This window comes from Microtus oregoni, unplaced genomic scaffold, assembly GCF_018167655.1.
Source record: "Microtus oregoni isolate MIOR12 unplaced genomic scaffold, Mior012 000000F_ref0000247, whole genome shotgun sequence".
Classification (NCBI taxonomy): domain Eukaryota; kingdom Metazoa; phylum Chordata; class Mammalia; order Rodentia; family Cricetidae; genus Microtus; species Microtus oregoni.
In genome coordinates this window covers 43,893,325-43,917,506 of record NW_024543059.1, presented here as the reverse complement: position 1 = coordinate 43,917,506, position 24,182 = coordinate 43,893,325, and the positions used below count along the sequence as shown (strand labels likewise).

Below are 24,182 nucleotides of genomic sequence, written 5' to 3'. Positions count from 1 at the left end.
TGAGAGATGCCACAAACCAGCAGATGACTAATGCCCTTCTGACCCAGTACCAAGCCCTTCTTTTAGAAAAGGACAGTCTGACATTTGATAAATCCTTGGCCCTTAATACTGCTACCCTGCTGCTGACACATTCTGACTTGAGAGTTCAGGAGAGCTGTTATGGATGGTGGATCTTGCCTGATGGAAGAATCTGCATGCCAAAGGTACTGGGCCAAAATTGGCTAAGGCCTTCCATCCCATCATGCAATTGCACCAGAAGATTGCAGGACTTGTCTCCCCTCATGTCTGGCTATCTGGACACTGAGAAAAACTTCAGAGCATTTCAGAATGCTCTGCCTGACCTATGTCCAGGTAAATGCAAAGAACATATTTCCCCCGGGCCAATGGAGACAAGGTATGGTACCTGGTGAATTGTGGGAAATGAAGTCCAGCCAGGACTGTTTGGCTACAAATATCTGCTGTTCTTTGTTGAAACCATCACAGGCTGGGTAGATGCCTTTCCTGAACTGAACTGAAACGGTCCAAGTGGTAGCTAAGAAATTAGTGATGGAAATTATTCTCAGATTTCACCTCCCCACATCTCTGGGGTCTGACAGTGGCCTGGCCTTCATGGCCTAGCTATCTATCTCAATTGCTCTCTGAAGCTCCTAATATAAACTGGGAACTTCGTTGTACGTAGTTCAGAGCTCAGCAAAGTGCAAAGAATGAATAGAACTTCAGAGGAGATTTTTAAACAAATGCCCTCCTGAAACTGGTGCCAACTGGTGGACATCTTGCCTTATGTCCTCAGAGTCTGATGTACCCACCGCTGAGTAAAGTTCACCCCAGCTGGGCAACCTCTTGATCCCTTGGGCACAAGCCGGATTATTTTCAGATTGTCCCACACCAATCTCTGAGTCCTTAAAAGGATTGCAATTAACTCTGGATAAGATTCTTCCTTGGGGCCGGGCGATGGTGGCGCACGCCTTTAATCCCAGCACTCGGGAGGCAGAGGTAGGCGGATCTCTGTGAGTTCGAGACCAGCCTGGCCTACAGAGCTAGTTCCAGGAAGGACAGGCTCCAAAGCCACAGAGAAACCCTGTCTCGAAAAACAAAAAAACAAAACAAAACAAAAGATTCTTCCTTGGATTCCCCCACCCCCACCCCCATCACCTGTTCCAGCCCGGAGATGCTGTCTTAGTTCACTGCTTCCAAAATGACTGGCTTGAACCTTGATGGAAAGGCCCTTACTTCGTGACTCTCAGACTCCCACAGCTGTCAAAGGTGCTGTTCTTTCTTCCTGGATACATCACTCACACCTCAACAAGGCACCCGAGGGACCCATGGAAGGGGCACCCAATCCCCCGAGGCGGCACGTGACTGCAAAAGGACCATTAGGAATCAAACTTTCCAACGTTTGACTGTCTAGCACAGCGTTGTGGTCTCGCTGTTGAAAGTTGTGTGGTTGTTCTCTGGCTACTGTTGTGCTTTATTTTCAACCTATGCCAACATCTAAATGCATCTTGACAGGGAAATAAGAGGCACCCCATCATAGGAAGCACCCTGATATTGTCTTGCCATGAAAAAGTTGCCTTTATCCACCAGGCACTTAGTTTGGACAAAAGAAAGGAACAGATAATCTTTAGCTAGCTGGATGGAGGATGCTGGGATGGGCTGACTGACATCCCAACATAATAGCAGACTTCAGCATAATCAAATATCCTTCGAAGGGTTCTGACAATAGAAATTACAGGTGTGTTAAAAATAAGAAAGGGGAGGGAAGATTTATTAATCACTTTAATTGAATTTAACATAACCAGAGCAACCCTGTCTGGAACTAATAATATCGATTAAAATCTCTGGGTCCATTTAGCACTAAAAGGTCAATGAGAAAACCCCTTCTATGTCAGAGGAGATCCCGCTATTCCTGAGCTCTTAAAAAGAAATTATATGGACTAGGGTTTCTTTTCTTTAATTTTTTATTGGTATTTATTGAGCTCTACATTTTTCACTGCTCCCCTCCCTGTCTCTCCCCTCCCCTCTTCAATCCACTCCCAAGGTCCCTATTATTTTGAGTGAGGTAACCCAGACACAGAAAGACAATTATCACATGTACTCACACATAGGTTGTTTTTAAACATAAAGCAAAGAAAGCCAGCCTAGAAACCACAATCCCAGAGAATTTAGACAACAATGCAGACACTAAGAGAGACTTACATAGATCTAATCTACATGGGAATTAGAAAGTATAAAAAGATAAGATCTTCTGAGTAAATTGGGAGCATGGGGACCTTGGGGAGGGCTGAAGGGGGGAAGGGGGAGGCAGGGAGGGAATCAGAGAAAAATGTAGAGCTCAATAAATATCAATAAAAAAAGGAAGAAGAAGAATGTAGAGAATGAGCACAGGAGGTGCTCTTAGCTGCCACAGTTAAGGAGGGAGCCTGTCAGGACCCCAGGGGCAGACCAGTGCAGATGCCTGAATGTTAACATTCATCCTTTTTATTTATTATAAAAAGGTGAGAACTTAGAAGGGGGTAGCAGGTAGGTAGGGCAGTGGTGGCTCACACCTTTAATCCCAGCACTTGGGAGGCAGAGACGGGCGGATCTCTGTGAGTTCCAGGCCACCCTAGTCTACAAGAGCTAGTTCCAGGACAGACTTCAAAGCTACAGAGAAACCCTGTCTCAAAAAAGGAGTGGGGGTTAGCAGGTGAAGCAGGGATGAGGATGCCATGCTCTCAAGACTACTTCCTGTTGACCAAGGGGGCATTGTCCATCTTTGGGGGGCCTGGGAAAGCTGGGGTGATGGCCATGTCCTGGAGTATCTGGTAGTTTCACGTCACTGTCCAGGCTCTGTGGAACCATCAGGCACCGCCTGGACCTGGCGAAATGCTGCTAGAGTGACCCAAGTCAACCCCTAGGGCTTACAGCACTGATCCTTTCCCATCACCACGTCCTTCCCTGGGCATGTTTGATGGCTTGTCACCTCCAGCTCTGTGGCCAGCAGCTGGTAGTCCTGCAACAATAGCTGACCAGGAATGGTCAGTGGGACTCCAAAATCATCCCCATGTGTTGTAATAGTGGAGTGGGCTGCTTTTTGTCCTGCCCGGCCGCCCGGCTAGCTTTACCCAAAATAATTACATGGAAACTGTATTCATTTAAACACTGCCTGGCCCAATATTTCTAGCCTCTTATTGGCTAACTCTCACATCTTGATTAACCCCTTTCCATTAAATCTATGTAGCACCACGAGGCTGTGGCTTACCGGGAAAGATCCTAACCTACATCCGTCTCAGGCCAGAGATTCATGGCATCTGCCTGACTCTGCTTCTTTCTCCACGAGGCTGTGGCTTACCGGGAAAGATCCTAACCTACATCCGTCTCAGGCCAGAGATTCATGGCATCTGCCTGACTCTGCTTCTTTCTCCCCGCATTCTGTTCTGTCTTCTCCACCCACCCCTAAGGGCTGGCCTATCAAAAGGCCAAGGCAGTTTCTTTATTAACCAATGAAAGTAACACAGACAGATGACCCTCCTACACTACCCATGGGAGCAGAAGCATAAACACAGTTCCCATGAAGGGAACAGAGAAATAAGACCCAGGGGTCTGCAATTCCTAGATAGCACTCCAGGAATTCAGAAAGAGTTGGTTGATTTTGAGATAGGTACAAGCCACCCGGTGGGTCATCTCACAAAGGGCAGGGGCCGAGGGCTCTGAGCTTGAGACAATCACCTGGTATCAGGACTTCAAGAAAAGCCAGAGGCAAGGAGATTTCTGTGCTCAAGAAAGGAAGCCTCACATCCAGGGGAATGGTCAGAGGCAGGTAGCCCCGCCAGACACCCAACTGAATGGAAGGCAAAGTCACCAATGATCAAGAAAGCAGATTTGTTGGGGGTGAAACAGAGCATATCTGTTGAGGGTGGAGCAGGTGGGTAGGGTCCCAGTATGAAGTGAGTACCTTTTGGTGGGCCCTGCTACTAAGCAAAGCCACAGAGTGAGTGTAAGAAGTTTATTGGGGGAGAAGGAAAGTAGAAGGTGTTATGCCCAAATCTGTGAAGTCCTGCAAAAGCCAACAAGGAAACCAAGTTCTGTATGTAAAAGCAAAGAGCCTTTATTTTATTCAAGTTTGCAAACTCTGTCTCTCTGCATGTCCAACATATCGAAATTGTTGGACTAGGAGTCCAAGCTCTAGGGAAGAGGTGCTTTAAGACACCATCCAGACTCCACAGTTGATGAAACAGCAAGAGGATTTTAATTAATTCTGTCATGACAGGATCCCTCAGCTAAGTGAAGAGTGTCAGTTATCTATTTTGTACTGTTTTTAAAGCAAAAAGCCACAGAAAAAAAAGGGGGGGGAGCCCGAGGGTTGTTTTCCAACTCATTGGATTGGCTTATTCAAAGGGCTACTAGCAGTGATTGGTCTGTGCCAGGGCAGGAGACTAGCTGCGTGATCTGGTGAGGTAAGAGGGAGCATCGGTGGGCCATCCTGACCTTGTTCCAGTGACTGAGTCAACCTCCATGGTTTGTCTTGCCTCAATAGAGTTATGTTTGGAGAATATCCTCAAGAACGTAGGGAGACGGAAAGTCCAACATTTGTGTGTGGGCGACTGTCAACGTCTCCAGGAGAGAGGCATGCAATGCTGAGAGGCCTCAGAAATGCATTTAGAGTCTTTCAGAGTGAATGGAGAGCCCCAGCTCAGTTAGAGTTGGGTCTTTATAGTAGTAAAGGTGGGGTTGAGGGATCTCTGAGGTTCAGGGCCCTGGTTGGCTGACACTTGTGAGTGTGCTGGCAGGTGACCCTATCTACAGAGGTTGGAACATTAGGCATTTCCTTTGGATGGTCTGTTCTTGGGTGGTGCTGGGTAATCTCAGTTTGTTCTTCCTGCAGCCAGGTATTGCTTCTGGGTAAACTACTAAGACTAGGGCCTCCATTTAAATTTATCGATGATGGCTGAGTCCTACTCTGGCAGGTGATAATGACTGGAAGTAAAGAACTTCCTTTGGGGGCTGGAGAGATGGCTCAGTGGTTAAGAGCACTGGCTGCTCTTCCAGAGGTCCTGAGTTCAATTCCCAGCAACCACATGGTGGCTCAAAACCATCTGTGATAAGATATGGCACCCTCTTCTGGCGGGCGGGCATACATGGAGGCAGAATGTTGTATGAAAAATAAATAAATAAATAAATAAATCTTAAAAAAAAAAAGAACTTCCGGGTGACCTGCCCATACTTAGCTTATCATTGCTGGCTCCCACATTTCCCTCTTCACAAGCACCCATGATAATGCCCAGTCTTGGGTCCTGCTTGCCTCTGGTTTTAAGGAGGTATGGGACTACTTAAATTAATAAATCCATTAATTGACAAATATGGGCCTGTTTTTCTAGTATATCAACAGACACTATAGGTAGTTATCTTGTCCCCCATGCCAGGGAGTTTCTTCTTGTCTCAGCCTTTCAACCTACTTTGGTCAGTGGGTATGGGACGACGTGTTCCTTTCCACAACTGCTTCAAGCTGACATTGGGGCATTGTTATCAGGGCCCAAGCAGGTTGAAAGGCTAGCCAAAGGTAGGGAGGGAATTCAGGCAATGGGACATTCTTCAGACTTCGTAGAAAGAACAGGGAGTGTTCACATCAGCTGGACTGGTCCACATCAGCTTTCAGCAAGTCCAGGGCTCACAGTCATTCAGAGCAGGTTGTGGTCAGCACTGATGCCTAGATGCGTCTGCCAGCCAAGTGGAATCCTATTGAGATAAGTTTAAACTAAGAACAGAAGTTTAAATTTATTTACTTAAAGAAAAACTTATATTGTAGAAAAAAAGCAGATAATGGGTATCTGTAAACAGAAGGAATAGACTCATACCTTTGAGTCCTAGCAAAAACTACAGATTTTGGTTAGAAGCATGTATATTTTTCTGCTGCCCAGAGAACCATGTATGGTTTGGACAGAGATGCCTTTGGCCCGATGAGAAACACCTTTTAGTTCATATTTAAATGGCAACCAGGCTGGGCGGTGGTGGCACACGCCTTTAATCCCAGCACTTGGGAGGCAGAGGCAGGCGGATCTCTGTGAGTTCGAGACCAGCCTGGTCTACAAGAGCTAGTTCCAGGACAGACTCCAAAACCACAGAGAAACCTTGTCTCGAAAAAAAATTTAAAAAAATGGCAACCAGAATAGATCTACAATCTTGAGCTTGTGACCCACACAGCAAGTAGTAATTGCTTATTAGAACTACCATGGGGGGGAGTGAAGAAATCAGAAACATTTTTTATATCTTAAGTCATTTTTTTAGACCCTCAAAGCTTATAAACTTTTATTTGCATGCCTTTTGTTGCTAAACTGACATTATAACCGCCCTAGCCATCAATACTATCAGGGATCTCAGAAGGATAAATAAAGTGTATCTGAGTGCAGACCAAATAGTTTCCGAGTCTATTATAATTGACAGGGACCAGCGCCCATACACAGTTAGTCACACCCAGGTCTCTATGGCATTAGAGGCAGAAATATCCAGAACAGCAGTCTCACTGTCTAAGCCAGGCCCATAAGGTGAATTTTTCTTTTTCTGTGGAAGAGGGACATGGAAAAGACTGACTTCATTTTGTCTAGGCAAAGGTGGTGCAATCAATTCTCCAATGTCCTGCAGTTTGTCCACAATCTGGACCCGGTTCTGGCAGCTGGTGTTGCACTGGGGCATCTCACCCAGTGGTCAGCATCATCATAATCCAGTTGGAGACATCATGGTGTCCATAACTTCTCTGGAGACCTTGGGTCACTGCTAGGATCTGAGTGTCTGTCTAATACAATAAGCTTTTTAATCATTATTTTAAATGCCATCTCCTGCAGATCTCTGAAGTTTGAGGGCTGCCTAGGTATGTGTGATTAGACAAACTTTGTTTTTTATTATTTGTTTTAAGTTTGACTTTGAAAACATATACAGGCTAGAGAGCTAGTTCCAGGACAGGCTCCAAAGCCACAGAGAAACCCTGTCTCGAAAAACCAAAAAAAAAAAAAAAAAAAAAAAAGAAAGAAAACATATACAGGGAACTAAACTAAATACGACTTACTTCTGTAACTAATAATATCAGTAGTTTAAGGATGACTGACTAACTTGTATTTCCTATATAATAAGTTAGCAGCTTTCACAAGACTGGAACTCCACACTCTGTAATGATTCTGAACTGAAGCTAATAAAGAAACTGAATTAGTCATTCCGAGGGTGAACACAGAACAAGTTTCTATCCAGCTGTGAATGCTGTCTCCTGGAAGGCAAGGAACAGGTTCCCAGGTGAAATGGGATCAGGAGGGAGTCTAAGAGCTGGCATTGCCCTAGGGCAAACTGAGACTCAGGCCTATCTTCCTGCTGATCTATAGACCCCATCTTGGCAGGTGTGTACTAAGTTGCCCTGAGAAAGCTGTCCTCTTTCCCCCTTCACAAGTAAGTACAGATGACAGGACTCAATCGTGGGTCCTGTCTGTTCAGGGGCTCAAATCTCTTGATAAGAAGAAGCAAGATGGGCCGGGCAATGGTGGTGCACACCTTTAATCCCAGCACTCCGGAGGCAGAGGCAGGCAGGGATCTCTGTGAGTTCGAGACCAGCCTGGTCTACAGAGCTAGTTCCAGGACAGGCACCAAAGCCACAGAGAAACCCTGTCTTGAAAAACAAAAACAAAAACAAAAAAAAAAAAAAGAAGAAGAAGAAGCAAGATGCTGGGTGGTGGTGGCGCATGCCTTTAATCCTAGCACTCAGGAAGCAGAGGCAGGCTGATCTCTGTGAGTTCAAGGCCAGCCTGGTCTACAAGAGCTAGTTCCAGGACAGGCTCCAAAGCCACAGAGAAACCTTGTCTTGAAACACCCCCACACACACAAAAAAAGAAGAAGAAGAAGCAAGATCATTAGTGGCCTGTTAGAGTTGGAAGTAAGGTTGCTAACCATGGAGACCAGTTGAGCACGTTTTCATCCAGCTTCTGTGTGAGTGTTCTGTTCTCTATCATTAACAAGGCCATTGGATTTCTTATTACCCTAGAGTGATTAACTAAGGTAGAAACACGTTCTTTCCCCAGAAAAGGAGGTCCAAACCTTTTAGTATTAATACAAAAATTTATGACTCAGTTTATCCAAATAGCATAAACCCTAACAATATAAAACATCTTATAGCACAGATGTCTCACAGCCTTATAAATTTATTTAGAAACTTAAAATCTCTCTTTATTTATTTATTTATTTATTTATTATGTATACAATATTCTGTCTGTGTGTGTCTGCAGACCAGAAGAGGGCAGCAGACCTCGTTACAGATGGTTGTGAGCCACCATGTGGTTGCCGGGAATTGAACTCATGACCTTTGGAAGAGCAGGCAATGCTCTTAACCACTGAGCCATTTCTCCAGCCCAACTTAAAATCTCTTAAATGTCTTCCTACAATATTAAAAATAAAGTACTTCTTTGTTCCCACCCTCGACAGCATATAAACAGCCTGTCTTTTAGATCTCAGCCTGCTCCATTTCACTGTAGTTGATGCTTCTGGTGACGATCCCCTGGCACTGGCATTTCTAAAACTGTTAAGGTCCATTGTTGCAACTGCACATTCTTTGGGGCTCTAGTCCTGCCATACATTTGTAAACCTCAGCTGTTTCCTGTGATCCCTTTATGTCTTTCTAACCATTATCACCTGGGTGACTCTTAATTAACAAAGTCTAGCTGGCAGAACGGCATAAAACATTGAGGTGCAGCTTTAATACTTAAAATCATATATATATATATATATATATATATATATATATATATATATAACCTTGTTCTTAGAATGGGACATGAGTCACCATGCACAAATCTGTCCCAACCCAAACTATCTTGGAGATCTGTTAGGCCCACTCCACGTGGTCACCGTTAATTAAGATGGTGGTGAAATCACGTGGCAGTCATTTATTTATTTATTTTGGTTTTTCGAGACAGGGTTTCTCTGTGGCTTTGGAGCCTGTCCTGGAAATAGCTCTTGTAGACCAGGCTGGCCTCGAACTCACAGAGATCTGCTTCCTCTGCCTCCAGAGTGCTGGGATTAAAGATGTGCGCTACCACTGCCTGGCTCATTTTTCTCATACCAAAAAGTTATTTGAATTTCTGAAAGCCCAAATTCAGTAACCAGAGCTCAGTGACAAATTTCTAAAGTCAGGCCCGTAAATGTGGCCACAACAGTGACGGGTGGCAGAGACAGTGAAATTAGCCAGAACATTTCTCTTTTGGTTTGGTTTGGTTTTTCAAAACAGGGTTTCTCGGTGGCTTTGGAGCCTGTCCTGGAACTCACTTTATAGACCAGGCTGGCCTAGAACTCACAGAGATCCGCTGCCTCTGCCTCCTGAGTGCTGGGATTAAAGGCGTGCGCCACCACCGCCTGGCAAACCTTTGTAATCTGTACTGGGACTGCAGGAGCTCCTCCTGAGAACTGCGAAGATTCCCTGCAGCTGTTGGATCCCACTGGCGCTGCCTTTCTGTCACCTGTCCCAGGACTTGTGGGGACTCCAGAGGGAGGCTCTAAATAGCCTGCCTCATTTCAGAAGCTACAGCAGAAACGTTATCAGGAACTAATCAAGAAGTAGAAGAACTGAGAGCCACTGTTCTCCAACTTAAACCATCTTGGTCGTCAGCAGTTTACTGGAGTGTGCTGTCTTGACATCTCTGATTTCTCCAATACTATTGACAACTAATTGGTGATCTACGTAAAGAAATAGACAAGATCTCTCAAACAAATTTAGACTGGCCAACATGGCTCCAATGGCTCTCCTTCCCTGGCCTCTAATGTGGTTTCTACCAATTATCATAATCAGTGACTAACCCATGTGTGTGACTCCAATGCATGACCAACCATCACTTATGCCCAGGTCACAGAGCCCCCCAAGCCGACTAAGAGACCAAGTCCTGTGTGTAAAAGCCAAGAGCCTTTGTTCAGCTTGGACTCTGTCCGACACGGCGGTTGAGAGCAGAGAGTGCCCAGCCCAGTCAGGGTAGGGATTTTATCATAGTAGAGGTGGGGGGGCATTTCCAGGGTTCAGGACCCTGATTGGCTGACTTTTTTTTTTGGTTTTTCGAGACAGGGTTTCTCTGTGGTTTTGGAGCCTGTCCTGGAACTAGCTCTGTAGACCAGGCTGGCCTCGAACTCCCAGAGATCCTCCTGCCTCTGCCTCCGGAGTGCTGGGATTAAAGGCGTGTGCCACCATCGCCCGGCCTGATTGGCTGACTTTTGTCTAGGGATCTTGGCAAAGGGAAAGGGGAATAGGTGAGTCCTGGGCTCAGGGCCGTCTGGTGGTCTTACCTCATCTTACCAGGGTTGGATGTCAGGTACTTCCCTCAGATGCTGGCCACCCCTGTGTGGTGCAGGCTTAGTGCGTTTCCTGGAACCCTGTGCTGCCTGCCCTGGCAGCTGTGAGGCCTGGGCCCCACAATCGCCAGTCATATAGACAGTTCTAGAAACATTGCTGCTGAGCGATATTATGACACCCTCCTGTCAAAGATTTGACAGGGAAACATAAGCCAGGGGAGGGGGATGAGGAGCCTACCTGACTCCATTTTGAAGGCAGAAGTCTTTATGCTGTGTGAGTTTCTTTTTACCGTGAGAGTTGAGTTGCTTGTCTCCTGAAACCTTCCCCAACCCATGACACTGATTTGTTTTTGAGAATACCCTGACCCTCCCTAGCCCTTCCTAATCCTGACCCCTCCCTAATTACATGGCGGGTGATTTTTTATTTTTCCTCACTGCACATCGTCTCTCTTCTGGGAAATTACTCCTTAAAAAGGACCCAAGAGCTGGATTCTCTGCTGCTTAACTCAACTTAGGAGGCAGTCGCTGGCCAGCTCTTGGGTACACCCTAATAAAAATCAAGCTTGCTTCAAATTTTGCCCAATTGTGGTAGTGGTCTTATTTTCCATGTTTGCGATTAATAAGGTGAGAAAGTTGGGAGCCAGCTATTAAAATGTTGGGTCTGAGGGAAGCGGCTGGAGCCGGATTTCCTAGGTCGGAGGAAGAGGTGCCTGCCCTTAGGGGTCTGGAGACAATCTGATGGGGGAGGGCTGGGGGCGGGACCCTGAGTCTGAAAGAGGATTGTCAGGGTGGGGATTCCTGGGTCCGAGAAATTGGGCTAGGAGCCAATCTCCAGGTCTGAGGTAGGAGAGCCTGCCCACTTCTCCCAGGCGCGTGGCCTTCCCGGGAACACCCTTTCCCAGGGGCAGCCTTTAAGGACACAGCTTGTATATCTGGTCCCACTACTTCTGCGGACTGTGGAGGTGGAAAGAGGCTGTGAGGGCGTGGGAGACGAGCCAAATCAACTGGGAATGGCAGCTGTACCCCGATACTCCGGGAAAGTGGTGGTGGTAACTGGGGGTGCTCGCGGCATCGGGGCTGGGATCGTGAGAGCCTTTGGTGAGTAAGGGTCTTCCTGCCTGGATTGTCCGGATGGCTGGGACGACAGATTTTCAGAGTGGAAGAGACTCCATTTCCTTTTCTTTAAAAATGATTTACTTATTCTTTTTTATTTATTTATTTTGATTTATTTTTTATTTTATGTGCAATTGGTGTGAAGGTGTCAGATCTCGTGGAACTACATTTTCAGACAGTTGTGAACTGCCATGTGGGTGCTGGGAATTGAACCCTAGTCCTCTGGAAGAGCAGTCAGTGCTCTTAACCACTGAGCCATCTCTCCAGCCCCTGATTTATTTATTCTTAAATAATTTGTTTATTCTTATTTTTTCTGTGCATTGCTTTTGTCTGTGTGAGAGAGTTGGGTCCCCTGGAACTGGTGTTACAGACAGTTGTGAGCTGCCACGTGGGTGCTGGGAATTGAACCCGAGTCCTCTGGAAGAGCAGTCACAGCCAGTGCTGTTTGGCGTAACCACTGGGCCATCTCTCCAGCAATCTCTCCAGTCCTCAGTTTTACCTGAGTCAGTTTGGACTGTTGGGTGAGCTGTGTGACGACGGCTTCAGCCTGTGCTGATGAGCTTGCCCGCAAGAGTTCTTCCCTAGGCTGGGCGGTAGTGGCACACGCCTTTGATCCCAGCACTAGGCAGGCAGAGTTCAAGGCCAGTGTGGTCTACACAGCAAGTTCTAAGCCTTGGCTACACAGAGAAACCATCTCGAAAACCCGGAAGAGTCCTGGGTTAGGATTAGGAGTTAGGGTTAGGCTTTCCCCTGATGGATCCCTACAGACGATAGCTTTGAGGAATATATTCCTCGTAGGTTTGGGATTTTTCTAGAATCCAGGATGGCGGTCCAGCAGAGGCTTGATGATGGAGGGAATTTGTCTCAAGATTCTGCCCTTTGCGAGAACAGAAACGAGAGCCTCTGGAGAGCGGTGCTCCGATTGTCCACAAGGGGGCAGCAGAGGCAGAGCCCCAAGTCTGCAGGACCCGTAACTTTTCTCCCTCTCTTTGTTGGCAGTGGACAGTGGAGCTCAAGTGGTTTTCTGTGACAAGGACGGTGAGTGATCAGTCCTTAGCCCTGCCTTCCCTCCATCGACGCACTGATCCAAGCCTAGCATTCCTCCCTCAGCCCCCATGCCTGGACCCATGTCCTCTGCCCTTAGTCTCTGGCGTCTAAGCCTCAACTCTTCTCCCTCAGACCCAGAGTCTTTCTCTTACAGAGGCGGGGGGCCGGGCTCTGGAGCAGGAACTCTCGGGCACTGTCTTCGTCCGTTGTGATGTGACTCAGGAAGGAGATTTGCAGGTGAGCATTGCCTATCCCTACCCCCACCCCCGTCTCTAGTAACCCCACCCCTCTCCTCTCCTCTTTGCCAGCTCAGTGCGCACAGGTGCACAGGAGACCCTTCCTTCGTAGATTCAGTCTCCCGCTTTCGCCCGTCTTCTACAGGGGCGCGCTGGGCTCTGTCCTCCACTTGAGTCAGGTGGGAAGAGGGAGCATCAATAGTGAAGTCGGCTTGTGGGCGAGCCTGTGGGGCATTTTCTTTTCTTTTCTTTCTTTCTTTCTTTCTTTCTTTTCTTTTCTTTTCTTTTTCTCGATACGGGGTTTCCCTGTGTAACAGTCCTGGCTGTCCTGAACTAGCTCTTGAGACCAGGCTGGCCTTGAACTCACAGGGATTCACCAGCAGCGTCTGCCTCCCGAGTGCCACAACAGCCCCGCTGGGGGCATTTTCTTATTAGTAGTTGTTGTGGGAGGGTCCAGCTCCCCGGGGGATACGCTATCACTAAGCAGGAGGTCCTGGATCAGGGGGCTGAACAAGCCCTAGGGAGCAGGCCAGTGGGTAGTGTTCCTCCGTGGGCTCTGCTTCAGCTCCGACCTACAGGCTTCTGCTCTGAGCCCCTACCCCGACTCCTCTCAGTGATGGGAGTGTGACCCTCCCACTCCCCTCAGTGATGGAGTGTGACCCTCCCACTCCCCTCAGTGATGGAGTGTGACCCCCGATTCCCCTCGGTGATGGAGTTTGACCCCCCACTCCCCTCAATGATGGAGTGTGACCTCCCCCTCCCTCCACACTCCCCTCAGTGATGGAGTGTGACCCTCCCCCCCACTCCCCTCGGTGATGGAGTGTGACCCTCCCCCCCACTCCCCTCAGTGATAGAGTGTGACCCCCCCACTCCCCTCAGTGATGGAGTGTGACCCCCCCACCCCCTCAGTGATGGAGTGTGACCCTGTCCTCCCCAGTTGCTTTGGTCACAGCAGTCAAAACCCTGGCCATGCCCTGGCAGCTGAGGTGCTCAAGCGTCTGGTCTGGGTCCCCCTCCAGGGGGTTCTGGGTTCTCTCCTTTCTTGACCTCCTGTGACCCTTCTCCCCTCCACCTCACTCTGCCCTGCTACCCCAACTGAGCCTGTCCTGACTCACTGCAGTCTGTTCTCTCCTCAGACTCTGATTTCCGAGACCCTCTCTCGGTTTGGCCGCCTGGATTGTGTGGTGAACAATGCCGGCTACCGTAAGTTGTGTGGCTTAGGGGCTACTGTCCCCCAATGTCTGCTTCTATCCTATTGTCCCATCCTTCCCCTTAAAAGGTGTTACGTGTGTGCTTGTGTGTGCACGTGTGTGCGCGCGTGTGTGTGTGCGTGTGCCTGTGCCATCTCCATGCCTCAGTTTCCATCTTTGAAATAAGAATCATCGGGGCTGGAGAGATGGCTCAGAGGTTAAGAGCGTTGCCTGCTCTTCCAAAGGTCCTGAGTTCAATTCCCAGCAACCACATGGTGGCTCACAACCATCTGTAATGGGGTCTCTTGCCCTCTTCTGGCCTGCAGACATGCACACAGACAGAATATTGTATGCATAATCAATCATCACCTTTTTCATTGGGGGTGCTGTGGTCTCCAAGCGAGGTCACACTGCCCCTTAGGTTATTCCAAGAGCCTGCGTGGTTCCTGCTTTGCTGAAGGCCCAGGCCCTGGCTGGTGACAAGGACACCCAGGCACACCTTATCAGACTCCCTGTGGTGTGGCAATCTGGAAGGTTTCCATTAACCTAACAATGTGTCCCCGTGGAAACTAAGGTTCAGAGAGCTCGCAGGCCCTGCAGAGTCCCGGGGCTCCCCTAGCATTCAGAGTTGCAGGGAGTCCCTATTATCTGTGTCCTCCTTTTCTTAGGCTCACGCTTATTCAGTCTGGCTACAGAACCAAATTCCGTTCTGGGGAGTGCAGGGAAACCCACATTCCACAGTGGGGAGAGCAGATACCAGCTGGGGCGTGGCCCAGTGACTTAGCCCTGCAATGGCAGGTCTGGGCCAGCAGAGACCGCCATGGTGTACACCACGGCACAGCCTCCTTCTTTGCCTTGCTCCCTAGCTCTCTGCCTCTCCTCCCATCCTCTCCTCTCTCCTGTCTCCCTCTCTCTTCTCTTCCCTTTAGACCCACCTGCGCAGTGGCCTGAAGAGACTTCTGCCCAGGACTTTCGCCAGCTGCTGGAGCTGAACCTACTGGGGACATACACCCTGACCAAGGTGAAGCAGGCACAGTTGCAATGGGCGTGTCTCATTTCATCGGGAGGGTTATCAACCTGTGGGTAGCAACCCCTTTGGGGGTCAGATGACCCTTTCACAGGGGTCATCTAAGATCATCAGAAAACACAGATATCCACAGACTTTATGCTTGGGGTCAGCAGAACATGGAGCTGTGTTAAAGGGGTCAGCCTTCGGAATTCTGAGAACCGCTGCTCTAGAGGACGCTGCTCTATGTAGAAAACAAATGGGCCCAGATCCACATCCCCCCCCCCCCCCCCCCGCAGCTACAGCCTCCTCAGACTCTTCCAGAGCCTCCAGGCCTGCTTGGAGGTGGCCAAGAGGATGTGAAGAGCCCAGGGGGTAGGACTAAGACGCAGCCTTAGCTTGGATCCCCAGCACCATGCAAACCAAGCGTGGTGATGTGACCTGTGAGCTCACACTTAGGAAATAGAGGCAGGAGGAGCAGGAATTCACGGTGTGTGACCTGTGATCTTACTCTTAGGAGGTAGAGGCAGGAGGAGCAGGAGTTCAGGGTCAGTCTTGGCTGCACCGTGAGATTCTGTCCCCAAAAACAAACCAGGAAGGAAAGGGCTGGTGCTCCTGGTCTGGGGGAGGGCCTCGGTGCTGCTTCTGGATGGGAGGAGAGGCCCTAGATGGAGACGCATGCAAGGCCATGGAGCATGGATGAGCATGGTTGAGGTCCCTAATCATATTCTAGAATGTTCCATGCTAAACTCACTGATCAGTCTGCAGCACAAGCCTCTCCCTAGAAGTTCATCCCCATGAGGACAGAAATCTCTCCCTCTGTTTTATTTTTATGAGCAATAGGAGCCATGAAGCTGGGCGTGGCGATGCACATCTTTAATCCCAGCACTCAGGAGGCGAGGCAGGTGGATCTCTGTGAGTTCGAGGCCAGCCTGGTCTACAGAGTGAGCTCTAGGACAGCCAGTGAATATAAACAGGATACATAGTGAGATCCTGTCTCAAACAAGCAATAAAGAGGGGTAGGGAGCATGGGAAGGGTTTTGCTCCCACAAATACTATTTCACAAATACTGGCCCATTTGAGAGGAGAGAAGGGGCCCTAGTGGTCAGGGTGCCCTTATACTCAGGATGGTCTCATTACGGAAGTGATATTGCAATGCCAGTTACAGGAGTGGAGGGCACGTGACAACCCAGGACAGTCACCAGGGTCCTCTCCTCCCTAGGCAAGCTGAAATGGTCACTGTGTGAATGGCTTTCTCGGGAGGGAGCAGTCCAGAGTCTCTGAGGTCGCAGCGTCCAGGCTGCATTTGGTGGAGTGGGGGTTAGCCACGAACCCTTGTAGGTTCCTGTTCTAGGTGGCTCCAGGGTGCAGGTGTGTGCTCAGTCATGTTTAGTGGTGAGAACAGGCTGTGCCTGTTCAGCTCCAGTGCCCACGGCAATCAGAGGAACAGACCGAGCTTATTGGGCTTTATCAGGTTTGTGGAGGAGTGGCCAGAGACGGTGGCAGAAAGTGGGGCACATCTCCTAAGGTTCACATGTCACATTCTGACCACAGAGTTTTGGTCAACCCGCACACACCGTCTCTGAATGGAACTGAAGGTGTTCTCCTCAAAATAGGCAGGGTTTTGAGCAGCATTTAGGTTTCCCAGCTTGATGAAGGCTGGACATTGAACAGCACCTGAAAGAGAGGGGTGAGGAGAGGGAGAAAGAGAGAGAACTAGGGAAGACTAGAAAGGCCATCGCTGTGCCTCAAGAACGAGGGGGTGATGGTCTCGTCCCATGCTTGGGGTGCTGATGGCTGATCTGTCTGTCTCCACAGCTTGCCCTCCCCCACCTGCGGAAGCGCAGAGGCAACATCATCAACATCTCCAGCCTGGTTGGGACCATCGGCCAGTCCCAGGCAGTCACCTACGTGGCCACCAAGGTAGGCCATTCCTCTCCTCCATGGCTCTTTCCTGGCTCCTTGAGCCTCGGCTTTGAGCCTGCAACTTTCTCTTCTTTCTTGTTTTGGTTGTTTTTCCCCTCAGAGGGGTTTCTCTGTGTAGTTTTGGAACCTGCCTATTCTGGAACTCTGTAGGCCAGGCTGGCTTCTAACTCACAGAGATCCACCTTCCTCTGCCTCCCAAGTGCTGGGATTAAAGGTGTGTGCTACCACCTCCCGGGTTTAACTAGCTCTTATAACTTAAATGAACCCGTTTCTATTAATCTATCTTCTCTCACCACCACTTCTTTCTTGTCTCCTGGCATCTCTTGCATGCCTAGATTCTTTTCCTACTTCCTCTCTTTCTGCCCGGAAGTCTCACCTATGCTGCCTGCCTAACTACTGACCAATCACAGCAATATACCTTCACACAGCATGCAAATATCCCACAACATTTCCCCCTGTTGTCTAAAAAGGAAAGGTTTTAGCTCTAACTCAGTAAAACTATGTAAAACAGGAACAATTATCAGCAAGAATTACATTCACAGTGTTTAGTCCATATGTACTTGGTAAGTTTAGAGAATGTGCTGTGTTAACTACCTTAGTGAGGCCAGAGTTTTATACCTAAACCATTTTCAATCTGTATTATCACTCTAAAAATAACATCTTCTTAGAAAAATCTCTTTCTGAATTTGGTAACAAGGAAAACTGTATGCTATTGAGTCTTCAGTCCCCATCAGAGACCCAAGAAGGGCATAATATTACCTGAGTAAACAGGAAGTGTGGTGCAGACAGAGACAGCTGGCTGTCTGGACAGTCACCCAGTGTTCCTCTGCGGCATTGGGGCTTCCATCTTCAGTCTACAGATTTTCTGTGAAGCAGGAATTTTAAAGGACTGTCCTACCTTGTCTTGGCAAAGTTCAGCAGTCACTTTTGTGTCCTCGTTGTCCAGTTTGGACAGCAAACTCTCAGCAGTCAAGGCAAGGGCAGTTTCTTGCCCAGTGGCTAAGTTTGCCACAACAAAATCAAATTCTATATGGAGGTTCTTCAATGCCCATCATCTTTTTTGAAGATTGGTGCTGCCAGGAGCAGATGTGTATCACTACCATGAAGAGTCTTATTTAATTAAAATATTTTAAATGCCACATTCTGTAGAATCTGAAGTGTTTGAAGATCATCTATGTAAATCATATCATCGTATAACCTTAAGAATATATCTAGGCCGGGCGGTGGTGGCGCACGCCTTTAATCCCAGCCCTTGGGAGGCAGAGGCAGGCGGATCTTTGTGAGTTCAAGAAAACCACAGAGAAACCCTGTCTCGAAAAACAAAAAACAAAACAAAACAAAGAATATATCTAATATGACTACAAGTTTTATTATAGATGACTACTAACTTGCATTTCTTATCTTAAATAGTTTTTAATAATAGTCTTTACAGACTAGAACTATACTTTTTAAAATGAGTTCCATAACTTTACATTACATTTTAAAATGAGCCACATCGGAAAATACTGTAAACAAGAGTAGAAATATATATATCATGTAACAAAAATAACCTTAAATTTGTATCAATATACAGAAATCCATACCAATGTAATATATTTGAGACTAGTGGTTGTTCAAAAGTTGACTCAGCAACCCACCCTTTTATCCATCATTTCTATATATAACCCCCCTTTTTCCCTTCAGAAAGGGATCTCTGAATCTAATCTCCTTTGTTCAGCTTTTTTCCTGACCATGACCTGAAGGTATAAGTCACAAATAATCCCACACCAGTTTGGAATTATGATTAATAGAATGGTTATTTATTTAAGGGGGAAAAACTTACATATCACTGTCCCAGACAACAGCCCTCTGAGCAATCAGGAAGGGAGCATAGTCGCTGGAAGCTGAGTGGGAAGCCAGAGAGCGAGCGAAGGGAAGTTGCTGCTTTTTTAAAGAGAGAGAGACCACGCCCCAATGGGCTGGTATCTCAGCAGCTATTGGCTGGAGGAGCGGAAGGAGCTCCCGCAACCACGACCAACAACAACTTGTACCTATCCCATGATGATAAACATCCATTATCCACTGAATGACCAATAATCATCCACCCCACCTCTCAGGAATGTGGGTGTCATGTTCTCTAGGCTGTTTCCTGTTGTCTGGGGGCAATGGTATCTTTAGGGGATCCCAAGAAAATTGGGCTAGTGGTCAAGTCCTGGTAGAGCTAGGTGTGGTGGGAAAATGTAAGGCTTATCTGAAGACTGGCTGGGGTAGTCTGTGAGGCTGGACCATCTCAGTTGCAGCTTTGAAGTTGCCCTGGATGCAGAACTCTGAGAAAACAGCAGCAGAGGTGTTCTGAGAGCATGGATCACCTGAGCTACTTGTCTTTAGACAAGCTACGTGTCTGCTCCTTTTTTCTGAAGGCACAAACTTTTAAAGGTAACATACATACCTGCATTAACACAACTATGGAATATGCAGTGTGCACAGTTAGCTAGAGACTTTTTGTTTTATGTTTGAGTAGGTGAAAGGCATCTGTCAACTTTATAAGTCCATTTGGACTGTATAGCTGAACCTCTGTCCATGCCATGGGAAAGAACAGCATGTAATGATAAGTCATGAGCACTCTGTACCAACAAGATTCAGTCTCAGGGCTGTTCCCATAGTAGAAGGATCAGCATATACGTCATGTCACCTGTTCTGTAGTCTTTTCTGTCTTTTCCCCTCATGTTGGTAGCCAAGATCCTCAGGAGGTCTCCCTGCTCAAATCTGATCTCATTTAACTTTGAAGGAATCCATAGCTTTTCATGTCCTGTGGAAACAAAGGCATAGCTCTCACCCAGCGCAGCATTTTTCTCGGCTTCCATAGGCTGGTTTACTCAGCAGGCCCTTCCCTGCATAGTGTCTCTTAGCAGACGTTGTTTTCCTACATTCGCATTCGAAAAATTCAAAGTCAGCAAAACACCATACAGGATCCAGATGCCCTGTGCATTCCCCATCTTCATGTATCTTATTTTTATTATTATTCTTTCAAGACTTTATTTCTAAATTATTCTTTTTTTAAAGGTTTATTTATTAATTATGTATACAGCATCAGCCTGCATGTATCCCTGCAGGCCAGAAGAGGGCACCACATCTCATCATAGTTGGTTGTGAGCCACCATGTGGTTGTTGAAAATTGAACTCAGGACCTCTGGAAGAACAGTCAGTGCTCTTAACCTCTGAGCCATCTCTCAGCCCCTAAACTATATCTTTCTATGACTGTTTATACCCATTTCTCTTCCTTTCTTCCTTCCTTCCTTCCTTCCTTCCTTCCAACATTTGAGCACATTTTAAAGCGTTCTGTACCTGTTTAGAGTTTCTTTTTGGCCTGGACCCAGCTTTGCTAACTACCCACAGCGTTCTCTGACCGCATAAGCCAAAGTTTAAACGGTTAGATATCAGCTAGGCCTCCAATACTGGGCTCTGGAGGCTGACTTGACCCCCTTGGTTCCCTGACTGCCTAACCTCACACCAGCTGGTAGGGACAGGAGCCACATTTTCCACCCCGGCCGTGGGAAATTAATGAGCTTACTTTCCTTGTGGTTGTGCCCCACATTGAGTGTGTGTGTATACACACTGGGGTTGTGCCCCACATTGAGTGTGTATGTATACACACTGGGGTTGTGCCCCACACTGGGTGTGTATGTATACGCACTGGGGTGGTGCCACACACTGGGTATGTATGTATACGCACTAGGGTTGTGCCATACACTGGGTGTGTATATGCACTGGGGTGGTGCCACACACTGGATGTGTATGTATGAGCACTGGGGTTGTGCCACACACTGGATGTGTATGTATACGCACTGGGGTTGTGCCATACACTGGGTGTGTATACGCACTGGGGTTGTGCCTCACATTGAGGGTGTGTGTATACACACTGGGGTTGTGCCATACACTGGGTGTGTATGTATACGCACTGGGGTGGTGCCACACACTGGGTGTGTATACGCACTGGGGTGGTGCCACACCCTGGGTGTGTATGTATATGCACTGGGTGCCTTTCTGGTTCACACTGACTTTAGAAGAGGGAATCTGATCCCCTGGAACTGGGCCACCATGTGATGCTGGGAATGGAACCTGGTTCCCTACAAGAGCAGCCAGTGCTCTTAACTGCTGAGCCATCTCTCCAGCTCTGATTTTTTAAATTGCATTTTTTTTTTCCGAGACAGGGTTTCTCTGTGGCTTTGGATCCTGTCCTGGAACTAGCTCTGTAGACCGGGCTGGTCTCGAACTCATAGAGATCTGCCTGCCTCTGCCTCTGCCTCCTGAGTGCTGGGATTAAAGGCATGTGCCACCACTGCCCGGCTTTAAATTACATTTTTCTTTATTGTATGTGTCTTTATCTGTGTGGATCTCTGTGTGTGTGCGCATGTCACAGCACACACATGTAGGTCAGAGGACGACGTAGAGGAGTTAGCTCTCTCCCTTCACCATGTGGGTCCCAGGGATCAAACTCAGATGTCAGGCTGGGCTGCAAGTGCCTTTAAGGCTCAGCCTGCCTGAAAGGCCCTTCCTGATTCTGTTTGAACCAAAGTCTCACCCTTCAACCTGGGTTGGTATTGAGTTCATGGCAATCCACCTGTCTCAGCCTCCCAAGTTCTGGGATCAATGGTATCAAAACCCAGGATTGTCCACACTGCCTCCCTCAGTCAGTCCAAACTGGCGTGCACAGAGCCCATGTGCAGGGAATGTCTGCAAGATGGCTGAGACTAATCTAAAGCTTGCTGGCTCCTGGTGGAAGAGGAGGTCTGGAGGGACTCCATCCACAGAGACTTAACCCTTTTTGATCTCTGCTTCTGCAGGGGGCAGTGACAGCCATGACGAAAGCCCTGGCCTTGGATGAGAGCAGATATGGTGTCCGTGTCAACTGGTGAGCTGATCAAACAGTCGGGGCAGCTGGGGATGCCAGGCCAGAGTTAGCACAAGCTTCTCTTCTTCCTCTCTCCCTTCTCCAGCATCTCCCCAGGGAACATCTGGACTCCACTGTGGGAAGAGCTGGCGGCCTCCACCTCAGACCCCAGTGCCACCATCCTAGAAGGCACCTTGGCCCAGGTAGGAGCAGGTGCGAGCTGGGAGGTATGGATGTAACTGGGGAGAGGGTACAGATCAGACGGGCAGTCGGGGTCTTTCTCTCCTCCTTCCTCTCTCGGAGCTTCATGTAATCCAGACAGGCTTGGCCCTTGATATGTAGCTGCACCCTTTCTGCTTCCCCTTCCTGAGTGCTGGAGTCACAGACACATACCGGTCCTCGTGTGTTCGCACGGGCACACTTGTGCGCCTGTCTCACTCTAGCTCAGGCCTTTTCTGCTGAGGGGACAGGTGTGAGCTAACTGCCTAAGGAAGACTACTCCTAATTTTTTACCTCCCTTCCCTCCCCAGCCCCTGGGCCGCATGGGCCAGCCAGCTGAGGTGGGAGCTGCAGCTGTGTTCCTGGCCTCTGAAGCCACCTTCTGTACAGGGCTTGAGCTTCTTGTGACAGGGGGTGCAGAATTGGGGTATGGGCGCAAGTCTACTAGGAGCAGCCTCGTGGAAACCCCTAGTCTCCCACCCTAATTCCCACTGACTTATGTCCTACCTATCTCTCTTTCCCTTTCCTTTCTTTTTTTTGTGTAGTACTGGAGATTAAACCTAGGACATTTTTTTGTACTAGACAGAGCTCCACCACTGAATGACACCGGGGTACCTCACTGGGGGTTCTAGGCAGGGGATCTACCGCTGACTCCCTCCCTACCCCTTTTGGATTACTGGGTTGTGGTTTCTTTCCTTAAATACCCCTTCTCCCAGCTACTCAGGGTCGAACTCTCTACCCCTGCGTGGGAAATGAGTTTTGGCCCAGTGCACTGGTTCCTGTCGTGTCAATAAACCTCGTGTGATTGCAGCAAGGACGGTCTCTTGTGAGTTCCTGGGGGGTCGGGTCTTTCAGGTTTACCCCAACACCTTAGACTCTATCCACTGACTATTCGTCCTGGAGTCATAAGGAAAACTTGTATCCAGAAAGGAAACATTATATTTATTTCCTGTTCTTTACCACAAGTTTGTCCACACTAGCTTTGTCTCCTTCCCAGCTACCTTTATGCCACGTGGGTATTTCTGACTCCAAAGAGACCTGGCAGCAGAAGCGAGTGGTCGCCAGGGAGCGCGGTTCTGCTTCACCTGGTGCTAATTAAAAGGCCCGCTGGGGAGGATAAATTAAGTCGTAATTGACAGATAACGGAGGAGACACAAAAGCGGGTGCTTTTATTCTCGGCGCTTGCGGGAGAGGAGTTTTGCGCTCTTTGCCAGCGCAATAGGGAAGTGGTTTGGAGACAGGATCTTGAGTGCTGAGGCGGCGAGGAGTTGAGACATTTGGGTCAGAGGGAGGAGGCTGGGACTTGTATTGCTAGGTTTGGGACTGAAGGACACTGCGGGGGTGCGCTGGGGAAAGAACAGGCCCTGGACACTCCCCAGGTTGGGCGCGGGGCGCAGCAGCTTCCCCACACCCCAGGTAAGGGGGTGGAACTGCTAGGCTGCTGTGGATTGGCCAAGGCAGGGGTGTGCGGCAATCACTGATTGGCTGTGGCGGGGGCGGTTGCTGCCGTGGGTTCCGCCACCGGGGAGTTCGGAGATCTTTGGCGAGGAGGGAGGGTTTAGCGGGAGAGAGCGGGAGATTAGGGGCGGGGGAGGTGGGGTGGGTCGGGGGAGGCGGAAGGGTAGCATAGGCAAGGTCTGCGGGAGCAGGTGTGTGGTTTGGTTACTGCAGCCTGGGGCAGTCTGAAGAACAGTGTTGGGATTTGAGAGAGTTGGAGCTGTAGTCTGAGAATCTGCTGCAGAAGTACACAGACACAGGATTAACTATACCCAGTTAGCCCGTGTGTGTGTGTGTGACTTCTGATGGGAAAATCTTGTGTCAAGTGACCAAGAAGCACAATATGGAAGGACATTGCCACAGCTGGCTGGACAACACTGTAATCCCTGTACTTGTGAAATTGAGAGAATGGCAAGCTTGAAGCTTGCCTGGAGCACAGAGTGAGATTCTGTATAAATGTATTGTGTGTGTGTGTGTGTGTATTGTAATTACAAAGAACAAGCTATCCCCCACCCAATCCTTTTTCTACATGGTCCTGTTCTTTTGTTTCATTTGTTTGAAACCAGAGACTAGCTCTCACTTAGGATGCTCTCATGTTTGCAGCAAATCCCCTGCCTCAGCTTTCAGAGTGTTGGGATTGCAAGTAGGGGCCACCAGGCCCATTCTCAAATGTCCTTTCTCTGCACCCACTGCCATTTACAGTGCGCTTTTCCTTGTTATCCATGTACTGGTGACGGAAGGAGCACGCTGACCCCCGCCTCGGCGACTTCGCCGACAAAGATCCTCTGAAG

At 48.5% G+C, this 24,182-nt stretch overlaps 1 protein-coding gene across 1 annotated transcript; it reads left to right on the top strand.

Annotated features, from left to right (window-relative positions):
- The first annotated feature begins 327 nt into the window (after positions 1 to 327).
- On the top strand, positions 328 to 22,677 carry Hsd17b14 (hydroxysteroid 17-beta dehydrogenase 14). The gene is made up of 9 exons (XM_041675366.1): positions 328 to 394; positions 12,400 to 12,438; positions 12,602 to 12,684; positions 13,820 to 13,886; positions 14,803 to 14,894; positions 16,698 to 16,802; positions 21,629 to 21,696; positions 21,782 to 21,878; positions 22,206 to 22,677. Exons 1-9 carry the CDS (start codon positions 328 to 330, stop codon positions 22,377 to 22,379), a joined length of 792 nt encoding a protein of 263 aa, XP_041531300.1. The 3' UTR covers positions 22,380 to 22,677.
- Positions 22,678 to 24,182: the final 1,505 nt, after the last annotated feature.

Bases quoted from the DNA above. Each gene is read 5' to 3' on its own strand.
- Hsd17b14 (XM_041675366.1), top strand. From the start codon at position 328: ATGCTCTGCCTGACCTATGTCCAGGTAAATGCAAAGAACATATTTCCC. The intron at 14,895-16,697 runs GTGAAGCAGGCA...CTGTCTCCACAG, and splicing joins GGACATACACCCTGACCAAG to CTTGCCCTCCCCCACCTGCG. The intron at 21,697-21,781 runs GTGAGCTGATCA...TCCCTTCTCCAG, and splicing joins TATGGTGTCCGTGTCAACTG to CATCTCCCCAGGGAACATCT.